General features: G+C 32.4%; 1 protein-coding gene across 8 annotated transcripts in view; it reads left to right on the top strand.

The window, feature by feature from the left end:
* LOC114327290 (cAMP-specific 3',5'-cyclic phosphodiesterase) overlaps positions 1–24,040 on the top strand; it is a 1,080,669-nt gene that overhangs the window by 724,156 nt on the left and 332,473 nt on the right. For all 8 annotated transcript variants that reach the window (XM_050646630.1, XM_050646629.1, XM_050646632.1 and 5 more), the window contains one exon: positions 1,797–1,898. In XM_050646630.1, coding sequence (XP_050502587.1) covers positions 1,797–1,898 — 102 coding nt within the window. The remainder of the gene's footprint in view (positions 1–1,796; positions 1,899–24,040) is intronic.

The following is a 24,040-nucleotide window of genomic DNA, read 5'->3' as shown; positions in this document are numbered from 1 at the left end:
ATAAATATTTATTTAATAAATTGTAAACAAACTGCAAAGTTACAACTATCCGCTAAATACGTCCTAATAAATTATACAAAATGTTAATCAACTAGATTGTTTCTTAATATGTTGGACTATTAGGTGTAGAAAGTAATTTCAAGACTTTATGTTATTTTCAACTGTGTATTTCATTGGAAATTATATTTTACTACCACTGTTCTAAGCCCGGATAAGAGAGAAGAGTTATAAATAAAGCTAGCAACCTGGTGGTAAAACCACAAGAAGATCCTAAAACCAATCAAACTGCATCGATCAGCAATGGGTGGAATGCATAAAACGTAGTACCTGCTAATGCTTCAAGTACGTACTACATTTTTGAAGATTTTACTACACTTACAAAGCATTTACTTTCCCCCGTAGCATCTGCTACTATTTCCAGATACGTAGAAGAATGTACCACGCTTTTGAAGTATTTGCTATAGTTTAGTAGTATTTGCTTCAGTTTAAGTGAAGTTGGTGGATTGACGACTTCGGCGTAGGAATTTTTGTGTTACGATATGGCAGCATTAATGAATGTGTGTCATAGAAAAATCTACAAACTAGGGAGAAGATTCTTAATTTTTTTGGTCATTCTTTTATCAAATAAAATTTAATAATTCTCAAAAAGATTAACAAATAACAATTATTGTTAATTTTTATCCTCGCGTAACTCTTTTGTCGCCTCGGAATCTGAGTAACTCATTTTTACTCATGTACAATTATTCTAATAATTTGGTACGTCAAATGTGAATTCACAAATCACAAGCACATGGAAAATTAGTTCCATCACGATTGGTGTAATGCAGACACGGCTGGCGCTACGTTTTGTAGTAGATATTTCAGGTCAGTAGTAGGTACTTCTGTAAAAATTATGTCCCATTAAAAATAGTTTATTAGGTACTTCTGTTGTGTAGTGTTCTTCTCCACAAAAGCACCTACTACGTTTTATACATTCCACCCATTAACTCACCATGTGATTTTCTGACAAGCCCGATTAACTGCAACAATCCCCGTTTGTACTCCCCTACCATTAGAGTTACTACTTCTTAAGGACTACAACACACCAATCGTATAATGTAAGAGTTAGGCGAATTCTGATCTATATTCTCAAAAATTTCTGTACGATCTTGTGATTCCGTATGACACAGATATCATGTAGATGTAAATCGTCAGAAAATATCATTGGTTGCTCTCGACAGATTAATAAGAAATAAGTGTACCTTTAGAATATTTCGTAAAATGTATTGTGTCTTTAAGTCACCATGAATAAGTTTCCGTTAATCTAGCAAAAGCTATCATTTTGTCATTCGTTTACTTGTTAGAGCATGATTAAAGCATCCTAGAATGATAGGGTTAGGTAGTAGGTTTTATGTTATAGGCAAGGAAATGAAGCAAAACCAAATTATTGCAGTTGGATGAATCTCAAAGAAACTTTTTACATTTGATTCATAAGAGCATTTGAAAACTTTGTGAATAAAAATAATGAGGACGAAATGAAAATTGCAGTATTGATCAAGGAAAAGGCATTTTCCAAAATGCATTTCGAAGTGATGATAAATGAGAATATTGTAATTCGAAAATAATTTACGGAAATCACTTTTGTTCACAAACTTTCAAGGCTCTTGCAAATCGAATCTAAAAAGTTTAATTGGGATCCATCTAACGACAAAAGTTTGTTAGATTTTGGGCTTTATTCTGCTTCATTGCCTCGCCTATTAATTTAATAGTAACACTTTATGAAAAACACTCTAAACGAATGCTTTTTGTATTTTCAGCCATGGAGAAGACCTTATCGTCACACCGTTTGCACAAATTCTTGCCAGTTTACGGAGCGTACGCAACAATTTCCAGTGTCTCACCAATGTGCCCCTTAACAAGTAAGTAGGCATTTAGTTTTTTAACCATGTATTTGTTTTGTGATATTACTTACTTACTATCGAATTGAACTATGAATTCGAACAAACTGTGGAAGATGCGCCGACTCCCTCTACAGATGGGGTAAACTTCATAGATATAATAACAGCTAGATTAGGCAATGTCTAGACTGTGTAATGGAAACTGAAAGGTCAATCGAATATATAAAAAAACTGGACATCTGTTTGTGATGCATTGTATAATGCATAAATCTAGATATATTCTGTGATGTACTTAAGCCATACGCTAAATAAATAAACTTACTTACTTACTTAGTCCTAAGCCTTTATCGGGTGTTAGGTTTCTTGCACTTACCAATGTCAATCCTTTCTTATCGGCTTCTTTCCTGATTTCATCTACCCACATAACTCTTGGTCTTCCTCTTTTGTTTTTCCCCTGCACTCTCGTTTCGAACACTCGTTTTGTTAGTCTCTCGTTTGACATTCTACATACGTGCTAGAACCATCTAAGTTGCCCTCTACTACTTTTTCATTAATTGGTTCTAGTTTTAGGTTTTGTCTGATTGTTATTTTCCTCAGGAACCTAATTTTTAGCATTGACTCTGGATTTTCGTCTCCCCATCAATGTCTATGTCTCGCTGCTATACATGATTGTTGGTGTAACTACTGATCTAACGACTGCCGTTTTTACTTTCTCCGGTATCTCCTTTTTCTCCAAAAATGTTGTTTTCATAGTGTTAAATAAGCTTCCTGTTCGTCCCATTCTCTCGTTTATTTCCATATCTTGTTTACCATTTGATTCAATTATTATTCCTAGGTATTTAAGATATTCCACTTGCTCCAGTTGTTTCCCGTCTTACTTCTATTGCGTGTATCTTCCTCGTATTTGAAATTATCATTATTTTTGTTTTCTCTGTATTAATTTTCATATTTATGTTTAATAACTCTTCTTCTAAGATTCCAAGATTGTTCTGTGAGTCTTCTCTGTTTTCTGCTATCAATAGCATGTCGTCTGCAAATAGTAGCTCCGATGGTTAAGTCTGTTTCATTTGCCAGTATCCTAATGTTAGTTTTCTCATTCTTTTCTTGGCTTTCTTTATTGCTTTATCCAGTACCACTGAGAATAGCAGTGGACTCAACACGCATCCCTGTTTGACGCCTTGACTTGTAGAAAATTATCTGGATTCTTCGTTATTGGTTCTTACTGTATTTGTATTATTTTTGTACATATCCTTTATTACTTCTATTATGTGTCTGTCGACTCCCCTTTCTTTTAGTGTCTTCCTTACGTCCTTTCTTCGGATTCCGTCAAACGCCTTTTACAGGTCGATGAAGCATATATGTATATCTCTATTCTTATTGATTGCCTTCTCACTTACTCGTCTTATTGTGAATATTAGGTCTAGCGTGCTTCTGTCCTTCCTGAATCCACACTATGTTTCTTCCATAGTTGTTTCTATTTGGGTTTTTATTCTTATCTATATTATTCTTGTGAATACCTTCCCAGGGATACTTGATAATATGGTGATACCTCGGTAATTATTACAGTTTCTCTTGTCTCCCTTTTTGTGTATTGGTAATAAAATGTCTTTCCAGTCCTTTGGTATTTCTGCTCTATTTATGATATCACTCATTAGTTCTTTCATGCTGTCCATTGCCTCTATTCCCATGAATTTTATCATTTCCAGGGTTATATGACCCTTTCCTGGTGCTTTGCCTAATTTTACTCTTTCTATTGCTTTCTCTAATTCCTCTCTTGTTATGGATTCCACTTGTTCTTCATTTCTTTCTTGTATCTCCCCTATGGTGTTCATGTCTGCATGTGTTAGCTCTTTGAAATGTTCTCTCCATCTGTTCATTATTTGTTTTTCTTCTGTTAGTACGTTTCCATTCTTGTCATTTATATTCGGAATCGTGTGCTCTTTCATTTGTCTGAGTTGCTTTAATGCGCCGTAAAAGAGTTTTTGGTTTTCCCGATAATTTTTTGTCCAAACCTCTTCCTTGACCTTTCCTTTCCTGCTTTCACCGCTAGTTTAACCTCTTTCATTTTTACTTTATATGCCTCGTAATCTTCCGGGTTCTTTGTGCTTAGGTATCTAACCTAGGTATCTTAACAAGTAGATATTTAGTTTTTTGAATCATGTATTTGTTTTGCGATATTATGAAGGAGAATTGTTGCTCTCTCAGTTTTTGTTTGACGATTTTTAACCTTTTCGGTTTAAGGATGTTTGAAGCGTCGCTGTGTAAACGGATTATTAGTCATGGCATGCAAATATTATCAAGTTTGTAGAACTACAAGTTCAGGGTTTAACGTTGTAAAGAGAAAATTCTACAAATATATATACATATTTACTTTTGAGAATTTTACGTTTAGACAGATGTTTGTGTAATAAAATTTAGCCATCTATACTAAAATCACAATAAAGATGCACTAGAAATAAACAAACCAAGGCATGTTGAATGTTACGAGGAGCACTACCGAATCATGATTTACATAATATATATAAACTTTGTATCACATTATTTGGGATTAACAATGTATATATGTTACCGTTAAAACCCGATTTCAGTTAAAACCCGAATTTACTAGGAAAAACTAGTTTTAACTATGCGCTTTAGACAATTCTAGTTTTAACTAGCCAAAACTAGATTTGACTGCTAAATTCAGTTAAAACTAGAAATTCCGAACAAATTTCAATATTATGTACCTGTTGAAAACATTTTTGACATAATTGAATCAGCCCACGTTGCTATTGGTTATGGAGGTTGGGATAGGTTAAAGACTAAACCGCCAGAAAATACGCAAATATAACAATTGATATGTTCAATAATTTTATATCAATGTGTGAAACCTGTAAAGAGTAAAGCGAAGAGGGGTCTTGTGTCGAAACCTAAATTGCATTCAGAAATGAACAGTCGCTGTTAGGTAGATTTGATCGGTCAACAATCACAAGATGATCACGGCTACAAGTTTTTTATGGTTTATCAAGACCAATTAACAAAATTTGTTTTCTTGAGACCATTACAAAGTAAGAGGACGGAAGAAGTTGCTTTTGAATTAACGGATATATTCTTGACTTCTGGCGCACCATGCATTTGGTCGAGAGTTCGGTAATGCAGTTATAAATGAGGTAATGTCATACTAGCTAGAGGCAAAATTAGTTCATGGAAAACCAAGGCACAGCAGGGGCGTCATTTGAAATTTTGATTGGGGGGGGGGCAAGCAATAAATATACAATACATTATATATGATGTAATGATGAAAATTGATGTATTTTTTGTAAATTTCAGTCATTTTCAGGGTCGGGGGGGGGGGCAAATGCCGCCCCTGAGGCACAACCAGAGTCTTCGTTCAGTCGAGCGAGCTAACCAAGACATCAAGAAAATGGTAGCAGCCTGGATGGAAGACAATAACACAACAACGTGGTCAAAAGGACTTGCGTATTTTCCGTTTACGATCTTGTCCAGTATTTTACGTTTAAGAGAAATTATTTGCAAACGACCGGGGTAGCAAATTATTTACCGAGTTTTAGTTGAATCTGGAAATTACTGAAAAGTTTAGTAAAAACTAGTTTTGACTGAAATATGTTTAGTCTCAACTAGAATTAACTGAAAATATTTGATAGTTCTAGTTTTCACTAGTTAAAACTAGAATTGTCTAAAGCCCACAGTTAAAACTAGTTTTTTCTAGTAAATTCGGGTTTTAACTGAAATCGGGTTTTTACGGTAACATATACATTGTCAATGATGATTTGGCAGTACTCCTCGTAACATTCAACGTGTCTTGGTGTATTTTTAGTGCATCTTTAGTGTGATTGTAGTATACTTGGTTATTTCGGTTAGAAATTATAATAGCTGATTATTCCGCTTGTTTAAGACTAATTAGATTTTATGAAAAATACATAAACTTTTATAAAATAATAAACTAGCTTCAGATTGAATTTTTCACGGACCTCCAGATAAGCTGTAACTAAATAAAGGTCTTTGACACACACTAGGTTAGTAACCTTTATACTTTCTGACCTCCAAGAAGTCGGAAGATGACTTATTACTTATTGTTTTCTTTCCCCAATAGCCATGAACTTAATTTTTAAGGAAAGCATGTGTTATCTTTCTTACCTGAAAATGTCACTCTGATTTTATTTGTTAAAAAGTTATTTTCAATGTTCTTTAGTTAAGGGAGAATAAGTTAAGATGACGAATTGTACGTCTATTTTAATTTGTTAGTCGAATGTAAAGTGAAGCAGAGCATGCTTCACGAATCATAACACTTTACACTTCAAGTTACAAATTTTCTCTTCCTCTTCTTCTTTTTATGGAGACATAACTGTCTGTTTTTCTGGTTTTCCCACTAATCATCTTCCTATGAGGCAGCCGTCTCTCGCCGTCCGTACTAGTTCTATTTGTTCTCATTCAGCTTATGTGATCGTACCATTCTACTCTTCTATTCCTTACTCCTTGATGTTTTCCACCTTGCACCTTCGTCGTATATCTGTACTTCTAGCTCTGTGCCATGGTGTGCTACAATCGACTGTTCTTAAAGTTTTCATCTCGACAGTTTCTAGAATTATTTCTGTGCTCTCTGTGTCAGGTTGTGGTTCTGTTACGTATGTCATTTTTAGTCTGATCACTATTTTGTTATAATGTTACAAAGTTACCAGTTGCAAATCAATTAAACATATTACACTACGGTGCAAAAAAATCGATCCACTAAAAATTTGGTTATTTTTGATGTTTCGAATTTCCTAAATCTGTTGTCCGATTTAAGCGATTTTTTACCACGTTATAGCCTTATTCATTGACAATATCGCTGTAATAATATTGTTACTAGACAGTCAAACTGTCATTGTATACCGGGTGTACGAATCAAACTGTGCTTTTTTCTCAAAGTTCGTATCACCCTGTGGATTATTCTATCATTTTATAAAATACTGAAAACCCAGCTATAGCCTCAGGTTTTCTTAACATTTTGTCTTTCGATTCATTCGCTTATGTTAGATAATAAAAAAGTTAGGTACTTTAACAACTGGCCATGTTCGTCATCAGTACAGGGTGTTTTCTAAATAAGTGCGAAAAACTTTAAGGGGTAATTTTACATGAGAAAATAATGACAATTTTCTGTATAATCATATGTCCGCAAACGCTTCGTTTCCGAGATACGGGATGTTCTATTTTTTTTACAAACTGACGATTTATTTATTGCTTTAAAACCAGTTAAGATATGCAAATGAAATTTGGTGGGCTTTAAGACATAGTTATTGCAAATTTTTGAACATACAATTAAAAATTGTATATTCACCATTGGCGTGCGTACGAGTAATATTATGCGTACGGGTCATAATACCCGTTTGCGCACCAATGGTGAATATTAAATTCTTAATTGTATGTCAAAAAATGTGCAATAACTACGTCTTAAAACCCACCAAAATTGATTTGCATATCTCAACTGGTTTTAAAGCAATAAATAAATCGTCAGTTTGTAAAAAAAAATTGAACATCCCGTATCACGGAAACGAAGCGTTGCGGACATATGATTATAAAGCAAATTGTCATTATTTTCTCATGTAAAATTACCCCTTAAAGATTGTCGCACTTATTTAGGAACACCCTGTACTGATGACGAACATGGCCAGTTGTTAAAGTACCTAACTTTTGTATTATCCAACATAAGCGAATGAATCGAAAGACAAAATGTTAAGAAAACCTGAGGCTATAGTTGGGTTTTAATTTCAGTATTTTATAAATACTAGAATAATCCACAGGGTGATGCGAGCTTTGAGAAAAAAATACAGTTTGATTCGTACACCCGGTATACAATGACAGTTTGACTGCCTTGCAACAATATTATTTTAGCGATATTGTGAATGAATAAGGCTATAACGTGATAAAAAATCACTTAAATCGGACAACAGGTTTAGGAAATTCGAAACAACAAAAATGACCAAATTTTTAGTGGATCGATTTTTTTTGCACCGCAGTGTATTTATATAATTTGCTATTTTTGTTTGGAATAAGCCACAATTTTACTTTAAAATTAAGTTTATTTGATGCATCGATTTTCATTATTTGATAACAATTTTTGAAGTGGAAATCAAAGTATAATTGTATTAAAAATTATCATGGAAAATCATAGCGTTTGGGGTCAAGATGGGGACCAGATATCTTGTCTCAACTTCTTCATAGAATTATTAAACTGCTCATCTTACCATCTTTTCAGAGGACCAATAGACAAGTATGGAAGGTAGTCAAAAAAATAACTTGAGTGGAGATCACAGGCAGACAAACGAAGTCAAAAAGACCCTGAACTTATACTTGGAGGCATCCGCCTCCAAGTACCTCTGTCTCTGGCTGCTGTCCTCCAGTTGTCCACCCTCAATATCTGTTTAGCACCGGTTCTCCCTTCGTCTATCCACCTCTTCCTTGGTCTTCCCACTAGCCGACGTCCCACCATAGTTCTGCTAAGTGTTCTACTAAGATGACCTGCCCAGCGCAATATTTGTATTTTTGCATAATTTGCTATAGATAGTTCTCTGTAATATAACTCGTGGTTTAATCTTATTCTTCATATACTATCTTTCTTTCAAAAGTATTAATAAGGTTACAATAAGAACATAATTAGATGGAAATATTTAGATGAGGCCTATGTTTAACAATGATTGATAATATCTACACTATGTCTTTATCAAAGTCTCAATAAAACAACCTATGTGTCTTAGCTGGCACTTAGCTGACTTAAGCTATCTCTTAACTGACGGAATCCTGTTACGATTCTAAACTGGTTCCTACTGATTTTTCAGCTTTAGCTGAAACTGCACTTTAGCACTACTATTGCATCTTTCTATGTTTGCCTTCAGACTACCTTAAGGCTTCTGAGGGACCCTACAACCGCCTATATGTTATTATTAATTTCATTAAGTTCAAAGACCCTCGTGTTGAGCTCTCTTGCACAATGCAATATTGCATAAATTTCTGCTGGGAATACGGGATACGGGAGACTGGATATGATCAGAAATCTCCCTAAATTTTACGATTTTGATCGTCCAGAGGCTCAATAGGATATTTTGTTGGTAGTTATCGTACTGATGACGATCAACCAGTCAAAAATATGTATCTGCGGTTGCATTTCATCGCATACATTTTTTTTTCATTTTTGTTGCAAAACATGCCATGTATATTTTAAAGAGTTTCAAAATATGGAATTAATTCATTTTTTCTAGAATAGGCCACTTTGGAGAAAAATCTCGAGACAGGTCGACTTTTATTTTTAAATTACGATTTTTTTGGCATATATTCATAGTGGTGACGTCATTCATGTGATAGCGCAATGACGTAATTGATTATTTTTTTAAATGAGAATAGAAGTCGTGTACTAGCTCATTTGAAAGGTTATTCAATTTTCTATTCAGTAATATGAGCATCAATATAATTATGTATGCAGGGTGTCCAAAATAATTTGTTTTGAATTAAATTATTTGACACAAAAAGAAGAATGTATGCAAGTATCGCAAGGTTCAAAACTCGCATGTAATTTATTTAATTCAAAATCCATTTTACTGCTGGAAACAGAAAACAGACAAAATGTTTATTTTAGAAATAAACATTGCTTTTTGCTTAAATTCAATATTCAAGCTGCCATCCTCCTGCCTCTTGGCAGTTTGAACATTTAATTTAAGCGAAAAGCAATGTTTATTGGTGAAATCGTTTATTTTTCTGTTCTATGACAACAGTAAAATGTATTTTGAATTAAAAAATTAAAAACATTCTTCTTGTTGTGTCAATTATAACCTTTCAAATAAACTAGCACGCGACCCCTACTCTGATTTAAAAAAAATCATTGATTACATCATCAGGCCCAGATGGATGAAGTCACTAGTATGATATATATATATCAAAAAATCATAATTTAAAAATAAATTTTTCTTCAAAGTGGCCTATTCTGGCAAAAATGAATTTATTGCATAATTTTGAACCTCTCTGTATACAGTGATGAGCGCGCTAATAACTGGAAAAATAACGCAAAAGATAAAAAAACGATACCCCGTCAAAATAGCCGCGTCGAAAAAGCTCCGACAAAATAAACCCGACATAATATCCCGCACACAAAATAACTCCGACAAAATAGCCTGCAGACAAAATAGCTGCGGAGTAATAGCTCACCCACAAAATAGCCCCGACAAAATAGTCCCGACAAAAAAGCTCCCTTCAGAATTAATCTTGAAATAATCCCTTAAAAATAATTTTTTTCGGAAATGGTAATTATCCTCTATTCAGATGTTTATCTTAACCACATTAAATAAAAATGGTCTTTTCAAGGAACTCGAACCCTGTCTTCTGTTTCGATTAAATGTGTTCTGCTTTTCGATTAAATTCAATGTTCAAGCCAGCTCCCGCCAGCCATCTGCCTCTTGGAAGTTTGAACATTTAATTTAAGCGAAAATCAAAATTTATTTGTGATATAAACATTTTTGTCTGATTTCTGACATCAGTAAAATATATTTTGAATTAAATAAATTACCTACATTCTTCTTTTTTGTCAAATAATTTAAATTAAAAAAACGTTTTTGGAAACCTTGTATAAATAATTACGTATATGTTTATATTACTGAATAGAGAATTAAATATCCTTTCAAATGAGCTAGCACACGACCCCTGTTCTCATTTAAAAATCATCGATTACGTCATCACGCCCAGATGAATGACGTCACTAGTATGACATATACCAAAATATCGTAATTTAAAAATAAAAATCGACCTGTTTCAGGATTTTTCCTTAACGTCGTGGGTTTACGAAATAACGAATAATTTATTCCTTTCATTTGCACCATACTGTGTGTCTGAATTGCCGATATGAATGAATCAGATTAAATTAAATTATTAGAAGAATTTTTTTACTCAGCAACAACATTTTTGTTTAATTTATTAATATTTTGTATTTAGACAACGACGTCCGAAGTGGAAGTCGAAACGTTAGTAAAATACTTTTTTAAGTTAAATTGTGGCTTATTTCCCAATTAGAATAGTAATTTAAAATAAATGGTGCTTACTCCGTTAAAAGGTAAAACTTTTTATTGGGGGTGTTTTCGCCGGGGCTGTTTTAGTCGGGGCTCTCTTGACCGGGGCTATTTTGTGTGCGATTTATTTTGTCGGGGCTATTTTGTTTACGGGCTATTTTGTCGAGGCTTTTTTGTATCCGGGCTATTTTGACGGGGTTGTTTTGACCGGGCCATTTTGACGGGTCACGGATGGAAAACATATTAAGTTGTGAACAACAGAAATGAAACTTATGAAGGTGGGAAATTTAGGGATAAAAACCTATAAATTTACATTATATTTATTGTTTCCCACCTTTAGACGTACCGGACGAGTTTGGCAACTGCCGCTGTGACAATAACAGTTTGAGTTGACATACTTCTCTGATACGTCTCAAGATGAAAACAATAAATAAAATATAAACTTAAAGGATTTTATCACTAAATTTGCCACTTCCACTAGTTCTCACAACTTAATATGTTTTCCATCTTTTCTGTTATTTTGCCGGTTATTAGAGCGCTCATCCCTGTATAATATATTTTATCTACTCTATCTCATATTATGTATAAGTTTTTAGTTTGTGAAAACTGTAATTATAGATAGCAGTGCGTGAAGGATTTAAAATTTGCGTGAAATAACAATGTATTTTAAATGAGATTTACTTTTTCGCTCTGTTTTTTGGCTCACTTTTATATAATAAAATATCCTTAACTTTCGCGTTGTCATGGTGATGACATGTGAGCAATAAATTAAGACAAAAGCTTTGACAGTTTTGTGGTTTAAATAAAATTAGAATTTTGAAATGTCAAAGTTCTAAAAATTGTAGAATAGAAATGAATTCCAGTGACGAAGAGTTGCTGTTTTTTATATTGTTTATCGTAGATAAAATATTGTACTAAACTGTGCGTGAAGTACTTTTTGCAAACTTACGCGATGTATAGCACTCGATCCGCTGTCGCTCGTGCTCTAAACATCGCGTGCGTTCGCAAAAAGCATACTTCAACTCTTTCATAAATAACTATTTATGGCTTACATTACTTTAATTACTATAATAGTGCAGATTAAAAATAAATTCAAGATTAACAATTTAATTTCAAAGTGTTTCGTATGGATAGACAGATTAAAATTAACAAGAATAGAGGGTATTAACCTTTTGTCTGTACAGTATCTAAATGGTAGAAATTTATTTTGCGTGTTATAACATTTTTTTGTAGTCAGTTAGAAAGTAAGATTATTTGTTGAATTAATACATCGAGAATATAAATAATTAAAATAAAAACCGTTATTAGTTTTAATTAAGCATGAGGGTAGACTACATACTATTAATTTTAAAGAGAAATCGTCAGTCGTCAATTTTGATAAATTCCTATCAGTTCTACTTTCACTATTTTTAAACGTAATCATTATGTATATTGGCACTTGGTCATTGCACTATTATTGTAGTTTGCATTTTTTAATAACCTAATTTGAATAATATTTTATTAATTGTTGCTAATATACAAGATCTGAGAAGATGAAATGATTGTGTGGTAAATAACATAGGGCTGTGTGATATAATTCAAGGAAAAATAGAGGGTAAGAGAGGCGTAGGAGGGAGACGCGTTTCTTGGTTGAGGAACCTGAGAATATGGTTTGGTTGCAGCTCAAGACAACTGTTCGAAGCAGCTGCCTTGAAGGTCAAAATAGCTATGATAATTGCTAACCTTCGTCGCGGAGATGGCACTTAAAGAAGAAGAAGAAGAAGAAGAAGAAGAAGAAGAAGATGAAGAGGACGAAGTGTGACATTGAAAATGCATCATCCGTCACATATTTTCCATAAATATTTTCATATATTTTTTCACTCAGGTAGAATGAAGTTATACTTCATTTGGTCTAATAAGTAAACTCCTTTGAAATAAGAAAACTAACTTTTTCAGAATATGTTTAGCTCAATACAATGATTCCAGTGATTTTTCAACTTCCTAATGCCCTCAGAATAATAATGGTGGGACAGATACACAGCTAACATGGGGACTTAAACCGGACATGATGTATTGGATATACAACTTTTCGGTTAATCCCACAATAATATATGAATCCCTGGTATTGCGACTAAAGATGCAACAAAGAAGTGAAATATTGAAGCTAAGCACGGTTAACAGCTTGCTTGTCTCAGCATAATGTGTGTCTTAAGAAGCACTCTCCATTGCACCTTCGTATCTTTTATATCATAGTAAACGGACAAATAAGGATAGGTTTATACAGGGTGTCCAGAAACTCTACCGACAAACGAAGACAGGAGATTCTTCAGATAATTTTAAGACAATTTAGCTCAATTCGCCTAGTCCGAAAATGCTTCCTAAAGGAGCTAGAGCTCTTTGAAGATGGCTTCTTGTAATTAGTTTTTGTTAAATACCTCCAGAACGCTTCAATTTAGAAAAACGAAAATCGGTACGTTTATTTATCTTTCAGAGATAAATCGATTCCATCTATTGCCAATTTCTAGTACCGATCATAGGCGTCCGTTTTGGGTAGGGCAACGGTTATTTTATCACATAACTTTTATGTCTTTAACTTTTAAGCATTTTTGACACTGGATTATTAAATTGTGAGGTATTCTAGTACTAAAAGGTACTCTTGGTTTAAGTCCGTAGGACACACGGTTTTCTAGAAAAATCGAATTGAAAATTTTTCGTTTTTTAAATTTGAATAAAAATTGAAAAAAATTTTCAAAAAAAACGGTGTATTTTATCAACTTAAAGCAAGGGTAACTTTTAGTATTAGAATACCTCATAACTTAATATTCTAGAGTCAAAAATGCTTAAAAATTAAGGACAAAAATATTATGCGATAAAATAACCGTTGACCTACCCAAAACGGACTCATATGACCCGTACTAGAAATTCGCAGTTAATGAAATCGATTCATCTCTGAAATATAAATAAACGTACCAGTTTTCAGATTTCTAAATGGTTTTTTTTTAATTTTTTTTTTTTTTAAATTCAAAAGAAAAATTTTTCAAATCGATTTTTCTAGAAAACGGTGTATCCTATCGACCTAAAACAAGAGTACCTTTTAGTTGTAGAATATCTCACAATTTAATAATCCAGAGTCAAAAATGCTCAAAAGTTAAAGATAAAGAAGTTATGCGATAAAATATTTGTTGCCTTACCCAAAACGGACGCCTATGATCGGTAATAGAAATTCGCAATGCATGGAGTCGATTTATCTCTGGAAGATAAATATGTGTACCAGTTTTCGTTTTTCTCAATATAAGCGTTCTGGAGTTATTTAAGAAAAACTACTTACACGACGCCATCTTCAAAGAGCTCTAGCTCCTTTAGGAAGCGTTTTCGGACTAGATGAATTAGGTTAAAATATCTTAAAATTATCTGAATAAGTTCCTGTCTTCGTTTGTCGGTAGAGTTTCTGGACACCATCTATAGACTGTAACAAAACATGCTTCCTGATGGAGCATTTCAACATCATGAATATAACTAGGATCACATACAGGAGATAAAAACAGACAACAAAGCCCCCAGATACAGAATCAAAATACCTTTCCAGGTGAAGCTAACCACGAGAGAGGTATGGAATGAACCCAGAAAACATCCAAAATTTGGTGGCCGCAACAGATAACAGATAGTACTTATAGACCAGTTTACCTGATCTATGGATTTTGTTCCTACACTTATATCTTCGTTGACTACAAGATTTGTCATCATCTGGGTTTTAGATATATAAATTTTCAATCCCTCTTCTAGCGAGGAAAGGTAGAGCTGATTTAAAGGGCGTATACTAGTTCGCTCCGGCGGTCAGATTTTAATACCCCACAGAAAAGGGGCATAGGTAAGTTCGCTCCGGCCATATATTTCTTAGAAAAGACAGTTGAATAATGTCTTTACTGGGTACACAATGAATAATAATGAATAGCCAGGGTCAGCTTAAATAGATAATGTTGCCTTCATAAAGCAGATACTTTGATACATTTTATTAATAAAATTTTTAATAAATATTTCTCAAACTTTGTATTGGGCAGATTGCAATTGCGCGCAAAGGTCAAAAAGGAGAGAGACATAACCCTTCGGTCCAAACCTAACTTACGGGTATTAGAGTGAGAGAACCGCAGTAGGTATTTGACCGCTGCGCGCAATCACAACCCACCCTTTCTAATACGACAATACTATCATTGTTTAAAAGAATGAGTCTTTTTAAACAATGCTACCAATGCTGGTTATTAGCGCGCTTATCACTGTATTTATATAAATAGGTAACCACCAATATTTTATATAATTTCTAATATAAAATACAAAAGTCACAGTACCAATTTTCCTGATATTAATTTTCCTAGAATAGAATAGATAAATACTTAATCCGCTTAACTACGGGAGCGAACTAGGTTATGGTTTTCGGAGCGAACTAGTATGTAATTAAGAGGGTTTTTTGACCATGGGAGCGAACTAGTGTGCTCCGGATTTAAATGTTCTTTGGCCTCATCTGTCCTATCATCCAATTAGTACAATATCATCTGCGCACCTCAGGTGGCTATTTTTTTCTCAGATTTTACCCTTGACGGCTAGTTTTGCCCTTTTACATACCCCAAAAACGTAGTTAACAATTTTGGTGATATTGTGTTCTCCTGACGTACTCCACGTTGTCTAGGGAATTTATTAGTTTGACGATCACCCACTCTAACTCTAGCTGTTGCGTTTTGGTTTATGTGTTTAATTATACCGGGTGTCCACTTATATTTTCCCCCATTTTAACTGCTTATAACTTCTAAACGGCTCAAGATAGAAATATGCGGTTTTCGCTGAAATGTTTTATTTTAGTAAAAGTTTTTGTCTGAATGGATTGAGATTTTATATGGCTTTCAATTACGAAAAAAAAAATGGAGGATTTTTGAAAAAACTTGTTAACTTTATTTTAATGGAACACCCAGTATTTTTTTGTAGATTGAAAGAACAGTCATTCACCTATCCAGCGATATAATGTTTTTTAAAATCGGTTGTCAAATGACTGAGTAATTAATTTTTAAAATGAGAGGTGCAACGTGGATATTACATAACTAAATAACATAACTAATAAAATTGATATTGGTATGGATATACCAATGGATGACAATGGATATGGATATTCAAGAAACCCAATTTGGATTCCGTAGAGGCGTAGGTATCCGTGAAGCTCTCTTTACATTCAACATACTAATCCAGAGATGCTTGGACGTGAACCAGGATATGTACGTCTGTTTCATAGATTACAACAAGGCATTCGATAAAGTCCGCCACAAACAGCTAATGGACGTCCTAAAAGCAAAACAATTACAATACAATGACCTTCGAATTATAACAAATCTATTTTATAAACAGCAAGCACACATACGCATTAACGAACACACATCAGGAGAGTTCGAAATTAAAAGAGGAGTGCGACAGGGGTGTGTATTATCACCACTACTATTCAATGCATACTCTTAAGAAATTATGAAAAGAGCTCTTGAGGGAGAAACAGCAGGAATAAAGGTAAATGGAACGCCAATTAACAACAGTAGATATGCGGACGATACTATCATAATAGCAGACAACCTTAAAAACCTCCAAAAGCTAATGAACAAGATAGTTGAGTATGGAGAATAATATGGATTATCAACAAACATCAAGAAAACTAAATTTATGAGGATATCAAAAACCCAAAATAATGATGAAAGCCTGACAATTAAAGGTAAAACTTCAGAACAAGTAGAAAACTATAACTATCTTGGCACAATAATTAATCACACAAACGATTACTCCAAAGAAATCAATGTACGAATAGAGAAAGCAAGAACAAACTTCAATAAAATGAGAAAGGTACTTTGTGCAAGAGAACTGAAATTAGACTTGAGAGTTAGGCTGGCAAGGTGTTATATTTTCTCGACTCTGCTTTACGGGATATAAGCATGGACACTTAACGAAGTCATGAGAAGAGTCAACAAAAGACTGGAAATATTGGAAACCATCAAGACACGAAAGCTGCAGTACCTGGAGCATGTTATGCGTAATGAGAGATACAACATACTTCAGTTGATTATACAGGGGAAAATCCAGGGCAAGTGAAGTGTAGGAAGGAGACGAATCTCGTGGTTGCGTAACTTGAGGGAATGGTACGGATGCACATCAACCGAACTATTCAGTACAGCAGCATCTAAGATCAGAATAGCCATGATGATTGCCAACCTCCGTCGCGGAGATGGCACGTGAAGAAGAAGAAGAAGAAAATTGATATGTTATGTGATTTCCACATTGCATCTCTCATTTTAAAAATTAATTTCTCAGTCATTTGACAACTGATTTTAAAAAACTTTCTGGATAGGTAAATTATCGTTCTTTCAATCTACGAAAAAATATACTGGGTGTTTGAATAAATAAAGCTAATAACATTTTTTTCAAAAATCCACCATTTTTTATTTAAAAGCGATATAAAAAATTCAATTTATTCCAACAAAACTTTTACTAAAATAAAACATTTCAGCGAAGACCGCATATTTCTATCTTGAGTCGTTTACAAGTTGTAGGCATTTAAAATGGGGGAAAATATAAGTGGACACCCGGTATTTATATAGCGATAGATAATATTGAATTCTGTCAAGGCTTCCAAAAATTTTTATCGATTTATGGTTATAAATGCATTTTCATAATCTTGAAATATTAAAGGTAGTGGTTTATTATATTCAGTACATTTGTGTGTTCTGTTCTTTGTATAAAAACTCTCTATAGTATTCATAATTTGATCTCGATCCTCAATGATTTGCCCCTGTTAATTTTTTATTTTAATTTACGGATATTTTTTTCTTGCAATGGACATGTTCTGTCTAAGTGCTTTCAAGCTTTTGTATCTTCTATTACTCTAGTTATCTCCATGGTATTGGATCATCTCAGATCAGAATTTTTTTTTTGTTCAACATTCTTATTTGATTTTTTTATGATTTTCTAAAATGATCTAAAATTTTTCCTGATTATCTCTAAATATTCTTCTTTTCCCTAGATGATATTTTGTGCCGTGGTTTAATTTTGGGTTTTTGTTTTCAGTACGAGGACAGTATTTCTTTTCAGCTTCTTTGTAATATAACTGTTTATATTTAAGGTTTTTGAGTTTAAATAAAATAAAAAAAAAACGATAAAATTCTTTATAAAAGCTATATTTGTTAAAATCCCTAGAAAGGGCTACATCACAGAACTAGTTTTCGATCGGATGACCGATCATCATCAGTGTTTACCTAAAATGTGTATAACCTGATAAGATAATGCAAAGTATTTAAAATTTTGACTACGATTTTACAAAGTTATAGGTTATACTCACGTGAATCTAACATGCTAACCACCAAAATAAAAAATATGTGGGTAAAAACCCTTTACAATTGATCCGTCATAGGAACATAGATGAATAATGTGACTTTATTGGGTGTGAGTCTGTCTTTTTAGTTTGCTCGTCCTGGTTTAAAAATAAAGCATAGTTATTACATCCAGTGTTTACAATAATAGACCAGGGTAATAAGTTAGAAATATATCATGTTCGGGACACTCAAAGGTCCAGGTAGCTGACTACTTTTTTAGTTATTGTATACCTATAGGATGAAAACCTACCTGTTTCCTGCCTAGAGTTCGCGTCCGTTTTTTTATTATTAACAATTTAGTGCAAAAATCGCAATTTTTTCGATTTTTTGCACCTCTTTCAAAAGCTAAATAGTTGACATAAAATTACAAAATTTAATTTTTTAGAACATTAAAAAACCTTCAAAATGCCGATTTTTGAAAATTAAAAGTTAATTTGTTGCTACGCAAACTGCAAAATAAGTGAAAATCGTTATTTGTTAATAACTTTTACTAAAACTACCTTAGAACTTTAGTGTTTCACCCAAAATTGGGTATTGGGGTACTTAACAAACCCTCAAAATGTGAGACCGATCCATTAATTAGTTTAAGAGTTATTCTAATTGTTTTTCCCAGTGACCTTTATTTTGCAATAACATAAGACAGAAAATAATGAAGATAGGGCAATTTTGAGTATGCCAAATGAAATTCGATAACTGATACTATCAAAATGTACTAAAAAACGATAAAAATATTATCTAATATAGTCAAAACTCCTAATGCCAAATTTGTGAAATTTTGTAGTTTAAAAACATTTAGAATAACTTTAAAAATATTGTCTGTACAAAAAGTCATTTTACATATTAGGAAAGCTGGTATTTTACACGAATTTTTAAAAATGTAGTTTAACTGGTGACTAGTCGTGGTAAGTGAAGGGGGAGCTGGGAGCCGACAAATGCACGAGTTCAAAAACTAAAAAAAGCAACTTAAAACTACTATCATTTTCTATTATATATATCTCGGGATCTACTGAATATATTTTGATCGTTCTTTTTTTAATTTGTATGTAATTTTTCTGTACATTATAAATATGTAATTTGTCTAGACATTTATTAATTAATAAACAGCCTAATTTGTTTAAAGAATTTTTGAAAAAATAATTTTTCCCAAAATCCATGATTTTAATCATACTATCCGTATTAGTCCAAGTAATGAAGCTTGAAATAGGACAAAACCTCGCAATTTTTACAGAATGAATCGATCTGCCTGAAAATTTGAGAATAAGTAGTGGATAGTCCAAGGATCAAAATCTATATGATGCCGAAAGGCGCTTTTACCATGTGGGTGGTTGTCACCCCATTTCGGGAGTTGAAATTTTCTATTATATTTTGACCGCAGAAGTTGGTAACAATATTAATTCTAAGCAAAAAATGTTCTATACATTTTTTTGATAAAATTAATAGTTTTCGATTTATTAGCTATCGAAAGTGTAAGTTTTATATCGAAAAAAATCAATGTTTTTAATCAGCTTTCTGCTAATAACTCAAAAAGTTTTCGTTTTATCAAAACAACTTTACTTAACAAAGATGTACCATTTGAAAAAATAAACAAAACCTTTTTTTTTAATTTTCTTTAAGATTAATAGTCATCAAACTATAATTTATTATATGTAAAATTTAATAAAAAATTTTGGTCTTGGTAAAAGGTATATTATTTTAAAAAGCCCTATAGGGCTACAAACATCGAACAAAACGTTTTCGCTCTTAAAAGAGCATCATCAGTGTTGCCTAAAATAAGTATAACCATATTAATTATCAAAATATTAAACTTAAAATGATGACCAAGGTAGAAGCAAAGTTTGGTTATACTTACAAGAACATGGCGAGCCAACCAAAAAATACGAAGGTCAAAGCCTTTCAAAAATGGACTAAAAGTCACATCAAAATGCTAACATAGCAAAATCCAAAGGATGGAAATAATTCCTAAGGATACGGCCCTAGGATAACATATGACTCCCACACGTGGTAAGTGGGTCAAAGGTAACAAATTAGGTCATTATGTTACAAGAGGTGACAGGCAACTAAGATGTGAGATTTTAAAAGCTAATATGTCTGATGTCAAGATCAGACATTGCTTGTACTATAAACAACTATAAATTTAGTAGCTGTGTAACCAAATTTTCATGATACTTCAAGTTCCATTGACAATGTTGTCTTGACATCAGACAGATTAGCTTTTGAAATCTCACATCTTAGTTGCCTGTCACCTCTTGTAACATAATGACCTAATTTGTTACCTTTGACCCACTTACCACGTGTGGGAGTCATATGTTATCCTAGGGCCGTATCCTTAGGAATTATTTCCATCCTTTGGATTTTGCTATGTTAGCATTTTGATGTGACTTTTAGTCCATTTTTGAAAGGCTTTGACCTTCGTATTTTTTGGTTGGCTCGCCATGTTCTTGTAAGTATAACCAAACTTTGCTTCTACCTTGGTCATCATTTTAAGTTTAATATTTTGATAATATGGTTATACTTATTTTAGGCAACACTGATGATGCTCTTCTTAGAGCGAAGACGTTTTGTTCGATGTTTGTAGCCCTATAGGGCTTTTTAAAATAATATACCTTTTACCAAGACAAAATTTTTTTATTAAATTTTACTTGTAATTAATGGTATACAGCCAGCTATAGGAAATTCTTCCTTGTGGAATAGCTGTTCTTCGTCAAATGCTAAATATTGTAGTTTCAAAATCAAAAAACGGGAAAACTATGCATTTTTCAAGGATAATTTGTTTAAACTAATTTAAAGTATTTAAAAATATCTATCACCAGAGATAAAAAAAAGTCTCTAGCTGAAAAATTAAGTGACTTAATAATGAAAAGAATGTCAGTCCCCATTTTTTTCAGCGAAAAAATGATCGGAAGCAGCCCCCTAATCACCACCCTAATAAAAATTAGTCATTGACCTTATTTGGTCTTCTTTATTTATATATTATTAATAGGTTCTAGAAGTTTGACTGGTTTAGAATGATTAGTTTAAAAAAAATGGAGTTAAAATCGAATACCGAATTTTTGTAGTTTGGAAAAAATAGCCTTTTCTTCAGAATAGAAAGATTAGCATCAGAGATACGAAAAAATGTTTAAATATAAAATTATACCTCATTTAATTCCCAAGAACCTGGTTTGCAAAAAATTTTTCTGCTGTAAATATTGAGTGAGCTATTGACAATTAAAACTTGTAATAACATGCAAAAACCACCTTTACCAACCCTTTCAAAGTCACCTCTTTTTACGACTGAGGATTTTAAAAAGATACAATATCAATAGGCTTATAGATCTTATAAAAACCTACAAAATTCTTTTTACCAAACTTTCTAAGATAAAAAATAAAAAAGTGACGGTTAAAAAATCAATATATTTTTTTGAAAAAAAAAAAGAATAAATCCAATTGGAAGCATAATAATGTAAGTTAGCGGCGTTTCTAATAATCGGCCTTATTTATTCGTCTTTATTTATGTATTATTAATAGATTCTAGAAGTTTGACTGGCTGAGAATGATTAGTTTTTAAAAAACTGGAGTCAAAATCGAATAACGAATTTTTGCAGTTTGGTAAAAAATGCGATTTTCCTTAGAAGAGACAGCTTAGCATCAGAGATACGAAAAATGTTTAAATATGAAATTCTAGGTTAGTTAATTCCAAAGAACTTTGTTTGAAAAAATTTTTTCTACGGCAAAATTGAGTGAATCGTAAATGAGTATATATCGAAAAACATTGATTTTTTCGATATAAAACCAACACTTTCGATAGCGAATAAATCAAAAACTATTAATTTTATCAAAAAAATGTATAGAACATTTTTTACTGAGAATGAATGTTTTATCAACTTTTGCGGTCAAAATATAATAAAAAATTTCCACCCCCGAGATGGGGTGCCAACCACCCCCATGGTAAAAGCGCCTTTCGGCATCATATAGATTTTGATCCTTGGACTATTCACTACTCATTCTCAAATTTTCAAGCAAATCGATCCATTCTGTAAAAATTGCGAGTTGAAATGCTTCAGTTCCTGGACTATATTAATCATACAAAAAGTTAAGGTATACTGTAATAAATAAATTATCTTCAATAAATAATTATCTAATAAAAATCATTTATTTATGAAAGTGTACTTTAACTTTTTCTGTGATCATTAATGATACTATGATTAAAAAAATAGATTTTTGTAAAAAAATTATTTTTTCAAGAATTGTTTAAACAAATTAGACTGTTTATTAATTAATAAATTTATAAACAAATTGCATATTTGTAATTTACGTAAAAATGACATACCAATTAAAAAAAGAAAGATCAAAATCCATTGAGTTGATCCGGAGATACAGCAAATTATATTCGTTTGAAATTGCTTTTTCAGTATTTTAACTCGCTGGAATTGTAGGTTCCCCCTAGTAATCGTTTGCACTATATTTTTGAAAAATCGTAGAGGGTGCTGTGAAGGTATAATGTTTGTGCAAATTTTTTAAGAAAAAATACAAATTCCCTTCTTTAAAATGGTATTAATGAGATTCCTTAATTATTATAAACAAATTAGCTGTGAATTAAAAAAACATTTGGCTAACTTTGTCCCAAATGAGCCCAGGCTAAATTTTTTTATTTGAAAATTCGTGTTAAAATACTATCTTTTTGAATATATAAAAAGATTGTTTCTACGGACAACATTTTTAAAGTTATTCTAAATGTTTATAAACGACAAAATTTAAAAAAATTTGGCATTAGGATTTTTGACGATGTTAATCATTTTTTATCTTTTTTAATACATTTTGATACTATCACTCTTCTACTTTAATTTGGCATAGGTATAGTCGGTTCGCTAAACTCAGACACAACTGGCTTGTGATTTTAGTAAGTAATTTTGCCAATTTTGTAAAATTGGCAAAAAAAATAATTACTAACTAGTTAATAATTACTAAATAGTTAGTAATTTTGCCAATTTTGGCAAAATTGCCCAAAAACAAAAAAAATACCTGCTAAAATCACTAGCCAGTTGTGTCTGAGTTTAGCGAACCGACTATACTCAGAATTGCTCTATCTTCATTATTTTCTGTCTTATCTTATTGAAAAATAAAGGTCTCTGGGATAAACAATTAGAATAACTCTTAAACTAATTACTGGATCTGTCTCAAATTTTAAGGGGGTTTGTTAAGTATCCCAATATCCAACTTTCGGTGAAACACTAAAGTTCTAAGGTAGTTTTAGTAAAGGTTATTTAACAAATAACGATTTTCACTTATTTTGCAGTTTGTGCAGCAACAAATTAACTTTTTAACTTTCAAAAATCGGCATTTTGAAGGTTTTTCAATGTTCTAAAAAACTGAATTTTGTAATTTTATGTCAACTATTTATTTTTGAATGGAGTGCAAAAAATCGAAAAAATCGCGATTTTTGCACTAAATTGTTAATAATTAAAAAACGGACGCGAACTCTAGGCACGAAACAGGTAGGTTTTTTTCCTATAGGTCTACAATAACTAAAAAAGTAGTCAGCTACCTGGATCTTTGAGTGTCCTGAGAAAATCCTTATTACCCTGGACTATAATACCGAACTCTGATCTACTTTGATTAATATTTTTACTCCATTCCACCGTAACCTCAATCATAATGTCATAATTTAAGGATAGATATGCCGTTAATTAAACCTGAAAATTGGTTTTAACTTTGCTTGTTTTACTCACTCCCATTATGTTTCAATTTGTTGCAGTTTTTTTTATATAAATTAAGGTCTGAAAAC

Source organism: Diabrotica virgifera, chromosome 3 (assembly GCF_917563875.1).
Source record: "Diabrotica virgifera virgifera chromosome 3, PGI_DIABVI_V3a".
In the NCBI taxonomy this organism is placed as follows: Eukaryota; Metazoa; Arthropoda; class Insecta; order Coleoptera; family Chrysomelidae; genus Diabrotica; species Diabrotica virgifera.
The sequence above is the reverse complement of the archived record's forward strand: the minus strand, read 5'-3'. Positions and strand labels throughout refer to the sequence as shown.